This window comes from Fukomys damarensis, unplaced genomic scaffold (genome assembly GCF_012274545.1).
Source record: "Fukomys damarensis isolate Sample0158 unplaced genomic scaffold, DMR_v1.0_HiC HiC_scaffold_13, whole genome shotgun sequence".
NCBI lineage: Eukaryota > Metazoa > Chordata > Mammalia > Rodentia > Bathyergidae > Fukomys > Fukomys damarensis.
The window spans coordinates 38,541,411-38,551,978 of NW_022900925.1; the positions used below are offsets into that span (position 1 = coordinate 38,541,411).

The window sequence follows — 10,568 nt, forward strand, 5'->3', positions numbered from 1 at the left end:
TCGTGTGGGATTAAATTATAGATTTTTTAAAATCTTCCAACTGATTCCCTGTCCCTTGCTCTCATCTTCAGTACCACACTGCTGTCTCTGGGGTGTTCACTGGTGGGGACTGATATCCCAGTGGGCACAGGCAGGGCCTCCACCCAGCCCGGGGCCTGGCCACACCTTCATGCCCCTCCCAACGCTGGCCTGCCCTGGGACATGGCACCTCCAGCCCTGGCCAGGTCCCCCTGTGGGTACCTTGCCCTCAGTCCTTAGATGAACCCTGTCTCTGGGGAGAGCAGCAGCCCAGTGCCCATCTGGGTGGGAGGACATATAGCTGCACCCAGGTGACCACACCCCAGGCCCTGCCCCTTCCCCAGAGGAGCTGTGCAAGAGGGTCACTGCCTACTGCCTGGGTTGGGAGGCAGAACTGGCTGTGCACAGATGTCCCCTGCATATGTTGCAGAAATACCAGGTCAGGTCCCGGCCTGGCACTGCCTGGGGAGCACAGAGCAGCAGACACTCAGGGAGGCAGGGCCTTTATTAGGGTCAGGGAGGAGGAGGAGCCCATCCCTCTGCCTGGCTGCACCCCAGGGTCCTGCCCCTGCCCCAGACAGCACCAAGAAGAGAGCCGCGCATTCAGCCATAGCCTGGAGGGGCTGAGTCGCGGAAGTGGGGCACTCGGGAAACCCCAGGCCTGGTGCCCGGAGTTGGGAGCCCAAGGTGGAGCTGAGCAGGGCCCTTTCTCCACTCTCCCTTCCCAGAGTTAGGACACAGGGATCTGCCTGACCGGGGCTCAGGTTCTGGCTATGTACACAGGTGGCGCCATGGTGGCTGGCAGTACGGGGACCTAGTAGGAGTAGCCACCCTTGGGGCCGAAGGACTGGGCAGAGCCGGCCAGCTCCGGGAGGTAGGCTGGGTTCTCATCCAAGTGGGACAGAGGGACTGTGTCCTCCTCGCTGACCGGCCGCTCAAACTCTGCCTTCAGCGCTGGCCGCTGGTTGTCCGGGAAGGCCAGGGAGAACAGGGCCTCTGGCTCACACACGAACTTGTACACATAGCGCTCGCCAGCCACCTGCAGGGAGAGGTCCGGTCAGCCTGCTGTGCCCAGTGTGGGCTGGGGCCGGGGCCAGGGCCAGGATGTCTGTCTCCTGTGCTTGGCGCTCTCCTGAGCAGGGAACCATGGGCCACCATCACTGCTGCACCCCTGGACCCACCCGCCCCGCCCACCGGGGCCCTGGGTGACCTTCTGCATGATGCCCTTCTCGTAATAGTACCGCAGCGAGCGGCTCAGCTTGTCGTAGTTCATGGCCGGCCGGTTCTTCTGGATGCCCCAGAGCCGGGCCACCTGGGGACCAAAGGGCCAAGTTCTAGGGTGGTGGAGACGGGCAGGCGCTGGTGGCCAGAGAAAAGGCTCAGGCGGCACCCACCTCTTCAGGTTCAATCAGCTTGAACTCCATCCCCCGGCCAGTCCAGGCGATGAAGTGGGCGTTTGTGGGGTCGTCCAGCAGGGCCACCAAAAACTGCCAGAGCTGCAGGGCACCGCGGCGCTGGTAGGGCGGCCCTTCGCGGAATGGCCCGAGCCCTTCCTGCTTGATGTCCCCTGGACATCAAGGAAGGTGTGGGGTTTGCTCTGTGGGTCCCCAGTGACCCTGTTCCACACCTGGGGTGTTCGGGGGCTTGGCCCATGTCCCCACCTCCCACAACAGTGATTCCCACAGGGACCCTGGCCCTCCCTTGAAGTCACTTCTCTGACCTTCAAATTTCTCAGGGACGATGCAGGTGTCCTCTGGGAAAGGTCGCAAAGGTTTCTCATAGCCATAACCTTGGGGAGGACGTGGGGCGCTCGGATCAGAGGGTTCACTGCCAAGACCCTGATCCTCCCTCCACCTGGTGGTGTGCAGGACCGACTGCCTTACCCATGGCCTGGTCACCTGCAGCAGGCCCTGAGAAGCCCTCTGTGTGGAGGTACATCGAGGCACAGCCGGGGACATCTGTGGGGAGCAGAGTGCTGTTCAGGGGGCATCTGGGCAGGGGCTCCTTCAGCCTGCCCACTGCCAAGTCCAGGGCCCCGCTGCGCAAGGGCTGGGATGGCACAGCTGAGCCAGGATCCTGGGAGCAGCTGTTTCCTGTGCACTCAGGGGGAAGAGGGGGCGACGTGAACCTCCGGGGAAGGAGTCCTGTGTCCTGGCCTGGGCCGCCCTTGGACCGGAACAGATTCATGTCCGGCTGGCGGGTCAAGTTCCCTGCCCTGGGCCTGGGAGAAAGTGTGTGTATATTTGTGTGTGTGTGTGTCAGAGACAAGTCATGGATCCGGACTGTTTTCAGGGCCCCAGCCACCATATTCCACTCCACAGCGCCGACACCTCCTGGCTGCACCCCTCAGGAAGCAGCCAATCCGGCCCCAGTCCCTCCCTCCCACTAGGAATGAGGCTGAAACCCGACACCTGTAGGAGGGAGGGGCAGGGCTGGGTTCATTCACCCTTTTCCTTGTGAATGGAATTCCTGACTCCTTTCAGGAGGGAGGGGTCCGCGGAGTTCAAGGGTGGCACTAATGCTATCCCAGCGGGCAGCCGGGAAGGTCAAGGCTGAGGCCTGGAGGCCAGGCCCGAGAGGAAGGGGCAGTTCTAACTCTCCGGCCAGCTACAAGCCTCCAGTTTGAATTTATTTTTTCTAATGCAAAATTGCAAAGAAAGTTGGTTTTGGGGCTGGCACACGTGGCAGGAGGCAGGAAGGGGAAGAAATCTTGCTGCTTATGGTCGCAGCAAGCCGCGTGGGCGGAAGTGGGGTTCACAGCAAGCTGGCCCTGGCCCCCTGCTTCGGGGTGAGAGGGATGTGGGTCCCCTGGGAAGCGGGAGCTGGACGTGTGAAGAGCGTCCTCCACTGTGGGACGGGGCCACGGGGGGACATCCTGTTCATCTCTGTTCTCTCCCAAGCCCACAAGCTCCTGCTCTGGGCTCAGACCTTGGCCTTAGGTAATTAAACCCCAAACACCCGTTAGGAGTAAAAGCCTTCACTTCCTGTTGTCTGCACCCCTTCACCTCCTTCCTTGCCCCAAAGCACTGGCACTGAACCCAGGGCCTTCACACTGAGCTGCACCCCGACCCTTTCGTCTTTTACTTTGAGTCAGGGTCTCACTAAATGGCCCAAGCTAGGCTTAGACTTTGGGCTTCTCCTGCCTCAGCCTCCCAGAGGGCTGGGATGACAGGCCTGTGCCACCACACTCAACTCCCACAGGAGACGGAGGACTGCAATGAGCTGCTTGCTGAGCCGGTGCCACCCGCCTGGCGCCCCTGCTCCAGAGAGGCGCCTCTCACCCGTGTCATAGGCGAAGTCTGCCTGTTCCTGCTTGATTGGCACTCCTGGTCGGGGGTACCTATGCCCGCCGAGCCCGCCCCGGCCCGCCTGCTCGTACAGGGGGTCATGGTACTCTTGCTTGAAGCCCTGCTGTGGGTACGGCGGGCAGGGCTCAGGCAGTGGGTGCTGGTAGGGGCCTGCCAGGGCGTCCCCGGCCCCTCCCTGGGAAGGCGTGAAGGAGCGGCAGGTGTCCAGGGGCTGCTGGAAGACAGGGCTGGGGGAGAGCAGGAAGCATCGTCAGCCCATCTCGGAGTGACTTCCTGCCCCCCCAGCTGGGGACGGTGGAGCCTGGCCCACCCTTACCCGCGCTCCCCAAGGTACCGGTGGCTGGGCTGGGGCTGGCCAGGGCCGCTGGAGGACCTCAGGAGATTCCGCGGCTCCGCCCTGGGGAAGGGCTGCAGGGGCGACTGTCCAGGGGTGCCCGGGGCGGGGGACTTGATGGCGATTTGTCTGGGGGGGTCATAGGCACTGGGGGTAAGGGGGGATGGGTTGAGGGGCCCAGAAGCGAGGGAGGTGAGCTGCAGGGCGGAAGGACAGGGTCGGATTCTCCTGCTCCTTCCTGCCCAGGAACCGGGCCTAATAGAGCGGCCGGTCAGCAGGACAGACACACGGACCAGCAGGTGTTCTGGAGGCTGTGCACTGCTGTCCCGTGTCCCGACGCTCCAGTGTCTGCTCGTGGCTGAGTGCTCCCGACTGACCCGACTCCAGGTCCCAGCCTCACCTGGAGTAAAGGCACTGCTCGCCATGGTGATAGGGGGGCGGTGGCTTCCTGCTGCAGGACGCGGCCGGCTCTGCGCGGGGGCTCGGGGGCTCCTTCTTGATCCGGGTGGTCGGGCTATGGAAAGCTACTGTGGGCACAGCAGGGCCGGAGGTGTCACCCAGCAGGCTGACTCCTGCCCTCCAAGGCGGCTCCTCCCCTCTGGATCCTGAGATCCCTGGTCAGGCGCTTGAAGAACACTTTGGTGTTCATGTAATTTTTTTTTTCCTGTACTGGTGATTGAGCCCAAGGCCGTTGCACTGAGCTCCATCCCTACACCTTTTTTATTCTGAGACTGTGTCTCCCTAAATTCCTCTTGAGATTTTCCTGCCTCAGCCTCCCGAGAGTGTTGAGATTACAGGCGTGCACCATCATGCCCTGCTGGCTAATATCCAATATTAGCCAGGGAAATCATCTGAAAGTCTAAGCACTGCATGCAGCCCGTGTCACCAGAAGGCTCCTTCCTGGTAGCGAGCACCACCTGCTTGGGGCCTGTGATTTTTCTGGGGCCCAGGAATCCCAAGGGAGGGACCTGGCTTCTCCTTGGGGCTGAGGAGCTGCTCTGGTTAAGGCTGCCTGCTCCCAATTATCTGTGAAGAATGTGGCCTTCTCTGAGACCCTCTGGGCATGGCTGCCCACGTGAGCCAGGCCCCCGCAGATGCCCCGTGGCCCGCGGGTCTGCTGCCTGCAGGGGTGCACGCTTCACGACAGTTGACAGCAACGTGTCTGTCTGAGAGCCATTTCTGAACAGTGGCGCTACTGGCACTAGAGCCGGACTGTATTCTAAACTGTGGGGGGCTGACCCGAGCCCACGGGGAGCACCTGGGCCGAGCTGCCTGCAGATGTGGCCACCACGGGCCGAGGACAACAGGCCTGGGCCCTGCCTGCGCCCCTCCCTTCGGGAGGGTCAGAGAGAAGCAGCGTCTGCCCCAGGTGGCACAGCAGGCAGGGAGAGCCCCAGGCCCCAGCCGGGAACCATGTCTTCTCCTCGCTGCCTCGGTCCTGGCCAGCACCGTCGCCTTGGCAGATTGGGCTGGTCCTGGGGTCCCTGCCTCTGCTCACTTCCTGTCCCCCGGCCCCACTCCCACTCCACTTACAGTTTTCTGAGTGGAGATCAGGGACGAACTGCTCATCACTGTCCGGAACCTGAGCTGCAGAGAGACGGAGGGTGAGGCTGGGCCGGGTCCTGGCGGGGCGCGGCCTCTGCAGGGGCCCCCACGGGGCCCTGCCAGCCTTCTCTGTCCCCAAGTACCCCGCGGTCACAGCGGGAGTCCACTGGTGCCCTGGGTGTGGAGCCAAGCGGGGAGATTCTGACTCTGGGACCGGGAATCTGCACTGGAACGGCTTCGCATGTGGCTGGGAGACGGCAGCAGGGGCGCCCCGGGCTCGAGGACAGGCGGGAAAACTAATGGGAAGACCACGGAGCCCTGGCTGTGGAGTCCACCTGCCCGGCTCCCAGGAGGGAGCTTCGATGGCCCCAGAGACGGCGGTGAGGACTCCACCTCTGACCTCGCTGAGCTTCGTGCCCCTCTGCCCCCACCAAGGACCCACGGTTTGGGGCCGGTCTCCGAAGTCCTTGCCACCTTTTTGCAGCAGAAATCTCTCTTTTCTCACACTAAGTGTGAAATCCAAGTTCCTGTCTGTGGCCTCCAAGGCCCCGATCACCTCTGCCCCTGCCTGCCCCCACCCAGGTCCCTGCTCCTTTGTCCCTCAACCCCAGCGAGCCAGGCTTCTCCTTCCCAGACCCTGTCTGCTGGGTTTCTGGCCACTAGGGCTCAGCTCATGTTGACACCTCTGCAGAGACCACCTCTGGCCCAACCTACCATGGCAGAGCCTCTCTGCCGGGCAGGAGGGTGCACGCCTGTCATCCCTGCACCGGGGAGGCTGAGACAGGAGGCTTAAGCTTTTTGGGCTACATAGTGAGACCCTGTCTCAGAACAAAAACAAAACGAAACCAAGTGGCCCTCCTGGCCCTCCATCTTATCTCCCCAGCACGCACCGCTGCCTGGATGTGCCGCTCACGTTCCCACATTCAGCTCATCCAGCAGCACCGCGCTGAGCTAAGGGCCGGGCTCTGCCTGTCTTGTTCCTCAGCTTCTCCCAGCCCCCAGCGGGCCTGGCTCAGAGCAGACAGGCTCACCACGACAGGACGCCTGTCCTTGGGGCGGCAGAGGCCGCCCCTCACCACAACACAAAGGGAGGGCGCTGCGGGCCCGTGGGAGGCGGTGTGGCAGCAGGGGCCTCTCCGGCTCGCTTCACACGCGCAGCAGCCCAGGCCTGAGAATCGGTCTCCAGGCCTTGACATGTCTTTAAAGCGCTCCCTCAACCAGAGCCAGACCTGAAAACAACTCCTGAGCTCCCCCGGTCTGCCTCTGTCCCCTCGAAATGGTGTGAGATACACAGCCTGTGAGGCGGCAGTATGTGAAGGATCTCCTGTTAATTACATTGTGTTCTAAAAAGCCTACACAGGCCTACGGATCATCGATTTCCCCAGAGGAGAGGCAGCGAGACCTGGTAGCCACGGCACCTGAAGAGCTTGACAGTCACCAGGACCCTGGGAGAGGACATCAGTGGTCGCCACGCGCGCACACACACACACGCACACACACACACACACAGCTCACGTCTGTCTTCCTGGGAGCCTGGTGCAGCACAAAGGGACCCCAACTGGCCAGGTCTGCAGCTGGTTCCAGCCTCATTCCCAGAGGCAGCTGGGCACCTGCGTTCTTACCCCTTGCCCTGGTGACCTCAGGCACAGGCCACTTGGCCACATGTGGTGGCCCACACCGGTCACCCCAGCACGCGGGAGGCAGGTATGGGAGGGAGAGTTGAGTGCAGCGTGGACCACACAGTGAGACCAACAGAACAGGCGCCTGTGGAAGCACTGGAGACCGGAAGGATCCAGAATCCGCTCGGCCACTGGAGTATAGGGCCCAGATCCACTCTCTGAGACCCCAAAGGTGGTGAGAAGGGGCACTGGGAGCAGGGAACAACATTCTCCTCCCTGACACTCAGGCAAGGAGGGTCCCGGGGGCAGGGGACGCAGATCACAGGGCGCTGATGCACTGGGTCCCCCTGGGGTCTCATTAGCTGTCACTTTCCACTGAGGTAATGGGCTGGGGTTGACGTCACCTGTCACCTGCCGAACAGAGTGCCCTGGGGTCACCACGCCTCCTCCCGCCTTGGGCCTTACGATCTCTGCTGAACCCCCAACTTGCAGTCACCCAAAGGGTGGTGCCGTCCTCCTCCAGGGGAGCCCAGAGGACCCTTCTCCCAGAAGGGGCAGGGTCTGGTCAGCCAGAGACCAGGGGAGCCCAGGGGAGGCTGCAGGGACCGCGTGGGGTCTGGGGTGCAGACTGCTGGACTCACCTGTCCACCTGACTGAATTCTGGCCAAGGGTCCGACCCTCTCTCTGCCCCCAACTCTATCTGGGTTTAAAGATGGCCGGGGACAGGCAGATGCTTAGGGAGGGAAGGAAGCGGTGTTCACACGATGCCCAGAGACAGGGAACAGGAGCTCGGGGGGTTGGGGGGCGGAGGGCCTGAGGTGCCCAGGATGGGCCTGGGAGACAGGGAAGCTGCCGCTGCAGGTGGCCGCCGCCCCACACGCCCCCCATGCTGGAAAGGACAGCTGTGCCTGTGGAGGGGACACCCACTCCCGGAGCCTTAGGAGGGGACGAAGCAGAGACATGGAGGAGGTGCTGCGCTAGGAGAGCACGGGGGCGACGCGCTTCACTCACCGGGGGCGCGCACCCCCTGGAGGGCCGTGGGGCAGGGTCCTCTCTTCCCAGGAAAGCCCATGCGCCTCGGGGCCTGACCCCCTAACGACTGCACATGTGGTCTGGGGGAGGGGACCCCGCAACTACCCAGATGCTCCAGGAGCTACAGACCCTGGCCCAAACAAGGACATCAGTGGCCCCTCCCTGTACCTTCCTGTCCCTGTGGGCTCCAAAGGTCTGGCAGAGTCCAGAAAGGAGCCCAGGACCAGAACCAGCTCATCTCTACCACAGCTGGACACATCTGGGGCTCAGCCTGACGGATCCTGGGTTCCTTCCCTATGGCAGCCTGACTTCTCCAGCACCCAGACTACACCACGGGGACCCAGAAACCAGAGGTGTCCTCCGAGCCTCACAGCATCCTCCCCCATCCAGAAAAACCCCAAGCCCAGAGATGCCCAGGCTGCACCCGCACCCTCCTCCCGCCTCTCCCACCCACCCATGTCCTGGCTGCTCTCCACACCAGGGGCTGACCCCCCTCCCGCCGACCGATGCGCCCCAATACTGGCAAGTGTCCAGAGTACCTGGCCTCTCCCTGCCACCCCAAAACTCCCCCCTGGACGGCAGGGGACACTAACCTGGTGGGAAGAGGCAGGAGAGGAAGCCAGGGTGGTGCTGGGGTGGGGCAGGGGCACAGGGCCCCGGCAGCTGCATCTGTCTCCGCAGAGAGAGTGATAAGGAGCGAGTGTCCCGAGCATCCCCCTTGGCCTGGCCACCAGCACCAGCTGGGAACCTGAGGGGCTCCTCCCGCGGAGGGAGAGGGAACCACGGAGCTCCCAGCCCCCTGCACCCGCAGCCCACCCCACCTCCCCACCCACTGGATTTAAATGGACAGGGACTCCAGAGGCAGCAGCCAGAGCGTGCACACGCGCACGCGCACACACACACACTGACACAAGCACACACGAACACGACCACCTCTACACCCACCTCCTGGAGGGGGTGCTTCCAAGGATAAGAATCTCAGTTCCAAACACAGGCACAAATGGACCGACTGCTGCCAAAATGCCAACCAGGGAGCCACCCCTAGCTCACAGCCCTGGAGCTGCCCGCTGGGGACCCTCTGCTGACAGCCAGGGAGAGGAGCCTCGCCAGCCAGAACTCGCCAGGCATTGGGAAAGGAAGTCGTTGAGCGCTTGGAAACTGACACCTGCAGTGTTAGCCCAGCTCCGGAACCTGGGGTGGGGGCGGGGGTGGCTGGGCACAGCTCTGTCTGCAGCTGGGCGGGTACTGGGCACTTGGGTCCTGGCCTGCAGACTCGGAAGGTGCCCACAGTACCCTAGAACCCGACCCCTCCAACACCCACGCAGTGCGTCCGCCTTGATTCCCCTAACATCTCCAAGGCGCTCTCTGCGCATTTTGGAGGTGCCACAGTGGTGGACAGACCAAGTCTCACTCCCTGCACCCATCAAGTCGGGAGGTCTTTTCCCTCTGCCCCAATCGATACAGGAGGTCCCAGGGGAGTTGGGTTTGAGCTTAAACAGTTGCCCAAGAAAAGACACTCAGGATGGAGGAGTAGGGAAGAGAGGCAGAGAAGAAGCCCTCCGAAAGGGATTCCTAGCATTCCAGGTTCCTGGTCTTCAGTGTTAAAATATAGGGGTTTAACCAAGATGGGGGCGTTAACCCTTCCCTCTCAGAACTGCTGTAAACCGCTGAGTGCTGCCTGAACCTCACCAGTGACACCCTGGGGCTCCACTCTGCTAGCTCAAAGCAGGAGAGACGCTGGGAGGGACACCGCTGCCATTAGAATTGCAGTTGAGCTGTTGAGGGGGCCCCATCCTCTCGCCAAATTGCTGAGAAAATTACTCAAACTTTTATTTTTCTTTGGGCATGGACAGTAAAGTGACCTTGGGATTCGGGAAGAAGAGAAGCAGAGAATCAACGTTTGGGCAGCTCTGGGAGATGGGTACCAAATTAATTTTTCCCTCTCGTCCTCCTGCCCCCCAAACCTCAACACCCCAACACACACCTGGACCCAGCAGCTTCTGCCAACGAACTTTGTAAATGAAATTTTCAACTAGGGAAACAGGCCCAGGGCCAAGTTCCATTCTAATAAGCAAATACCCCACACAATGGTCTGATTCATCCTAAGGCCTCATTACACAAGCCTGGGTCGGGCGGAGAAAATAAATATCAATATAAGTGTCCTCGCTGGGCGCTGGAGGGGCTGGGCGCTGGAGGGCGAGGCACAGGGAGGACAAGGACGGGGGCAAGGCAGGAGTCTAGGGGCTGGGAGCCCTTGTCCCAACAATAAAAGGTCACAAAACTCACCTTCCGCGAGCCACGTCTCCTGGAAGTGACTTAGATCCTGGAAGAGATCTGTGGGCGAATGGTGATTCGGTTGTGTGCGGCGGCAGGGTGCTGGGCGAGGGGACCCTGGCGAGCCCCGGGGCTTCCCGCCCGCCCTGGGGTCGGTGCCCAGAAAGAGCAGATCCTGGCCAGGCGATCTTTGCTGAACAGAGGGGGGGCGGGTGTTCACAGGCCCGGCCCGACCCCTCCGGGAGAGGAGCGGGTCGCTCTGGGCCTCTCTCTTTACCTTCCGAGTCGGGGGGCGGCAGGGAGCCAGGGTCCATGAGCTTCCTCTGCGGAACCATCAGCCCTTCGTGCAGGCTCCCATTTCCGGACAGTTTCTGCGGGGAGGGGAGACGGTGCCCAGGGCACCCAGAGCGCCTGTGGGTGGGAGGTCCCAGGGGGTGG

The 10,568-nt window shown here is 62.2% G+C and overlaps 1 protein-coding gene across 4 annotated transcripts; it reads right to left on the reverse strand.

The window, feature by feature from the left end:
- Positions 1-523: 523 nt before the first annotated feature.
- On the reverse strand, positions 524-10,499 carry Etv4 (ETS variant transcription factor 4). 4 transcript variants are annotated; one of them, XM_010642972.3, is made up of 11 exons: positions 10,408-10,499; positions 10,143-10,190; positions 5,194-5,247; positions 4,061-4,187; positions 3,643-3,789; positions 3,300-3,553; positions 1,902-1,976; positions 1,739-1,807; positions 1,413-1,585; positions 1,229-1,330; positions 524-1,057 (listed from the first exon to the last, which is right to left on the reverse strand). In XM_010642972.3, exons 1-11 carry the CDS (start codon positions 10,463-10,465, stop codon positions 833-835), a joined length of 1,332 nt encoding a protein of 443 aa, XP_010641274.1. In that variant the 5' UTR covers positions 10,466-10,499; the 3' UTR covers positions 524-832. The 4 variants fall into 4 exon arrangements, with proteins under 4 accessions (XP_010641274.1, XP_010641275.1, XP_010641273.1 ...); XM_010642973.3 differs by having other exon boundaries at positions 3,661-3,807; XM_010642971.3 differs by having other exon boundaries at positions 3,643-3,807.
- Positions 10,500-10,568: the final 69 nt, after the last annotated feature.

What these genes read in the sequence shown, in the direction of transcription:
- Etv4 (XM_010642971.3), bottom strand. Translation starts at nt 10,465, where the DNA reads ATGGTTCCGCAGAGGAAGCTCATGGACCCTGGCTCCCTGCCGCCCCCC. An exon ending in TGATCTCCACTCAGAAAACT is followed by an intron (nt 4,188 to 5,193) that starts GTAAGTGGAGTG and finishes CTGTGCCCACAG; the next exon opens with TAGCTTTCCATAGCCCGACC. An exon ending in AGACTTCGCCTATGACACGG is followed by an intron (nt 1,977 to 3,299) that starts GTGAGAGGCGCC and finishes TGCTCCCCACAG; the next exon opens with ATGTCCCCGGCTGTGCCTCG.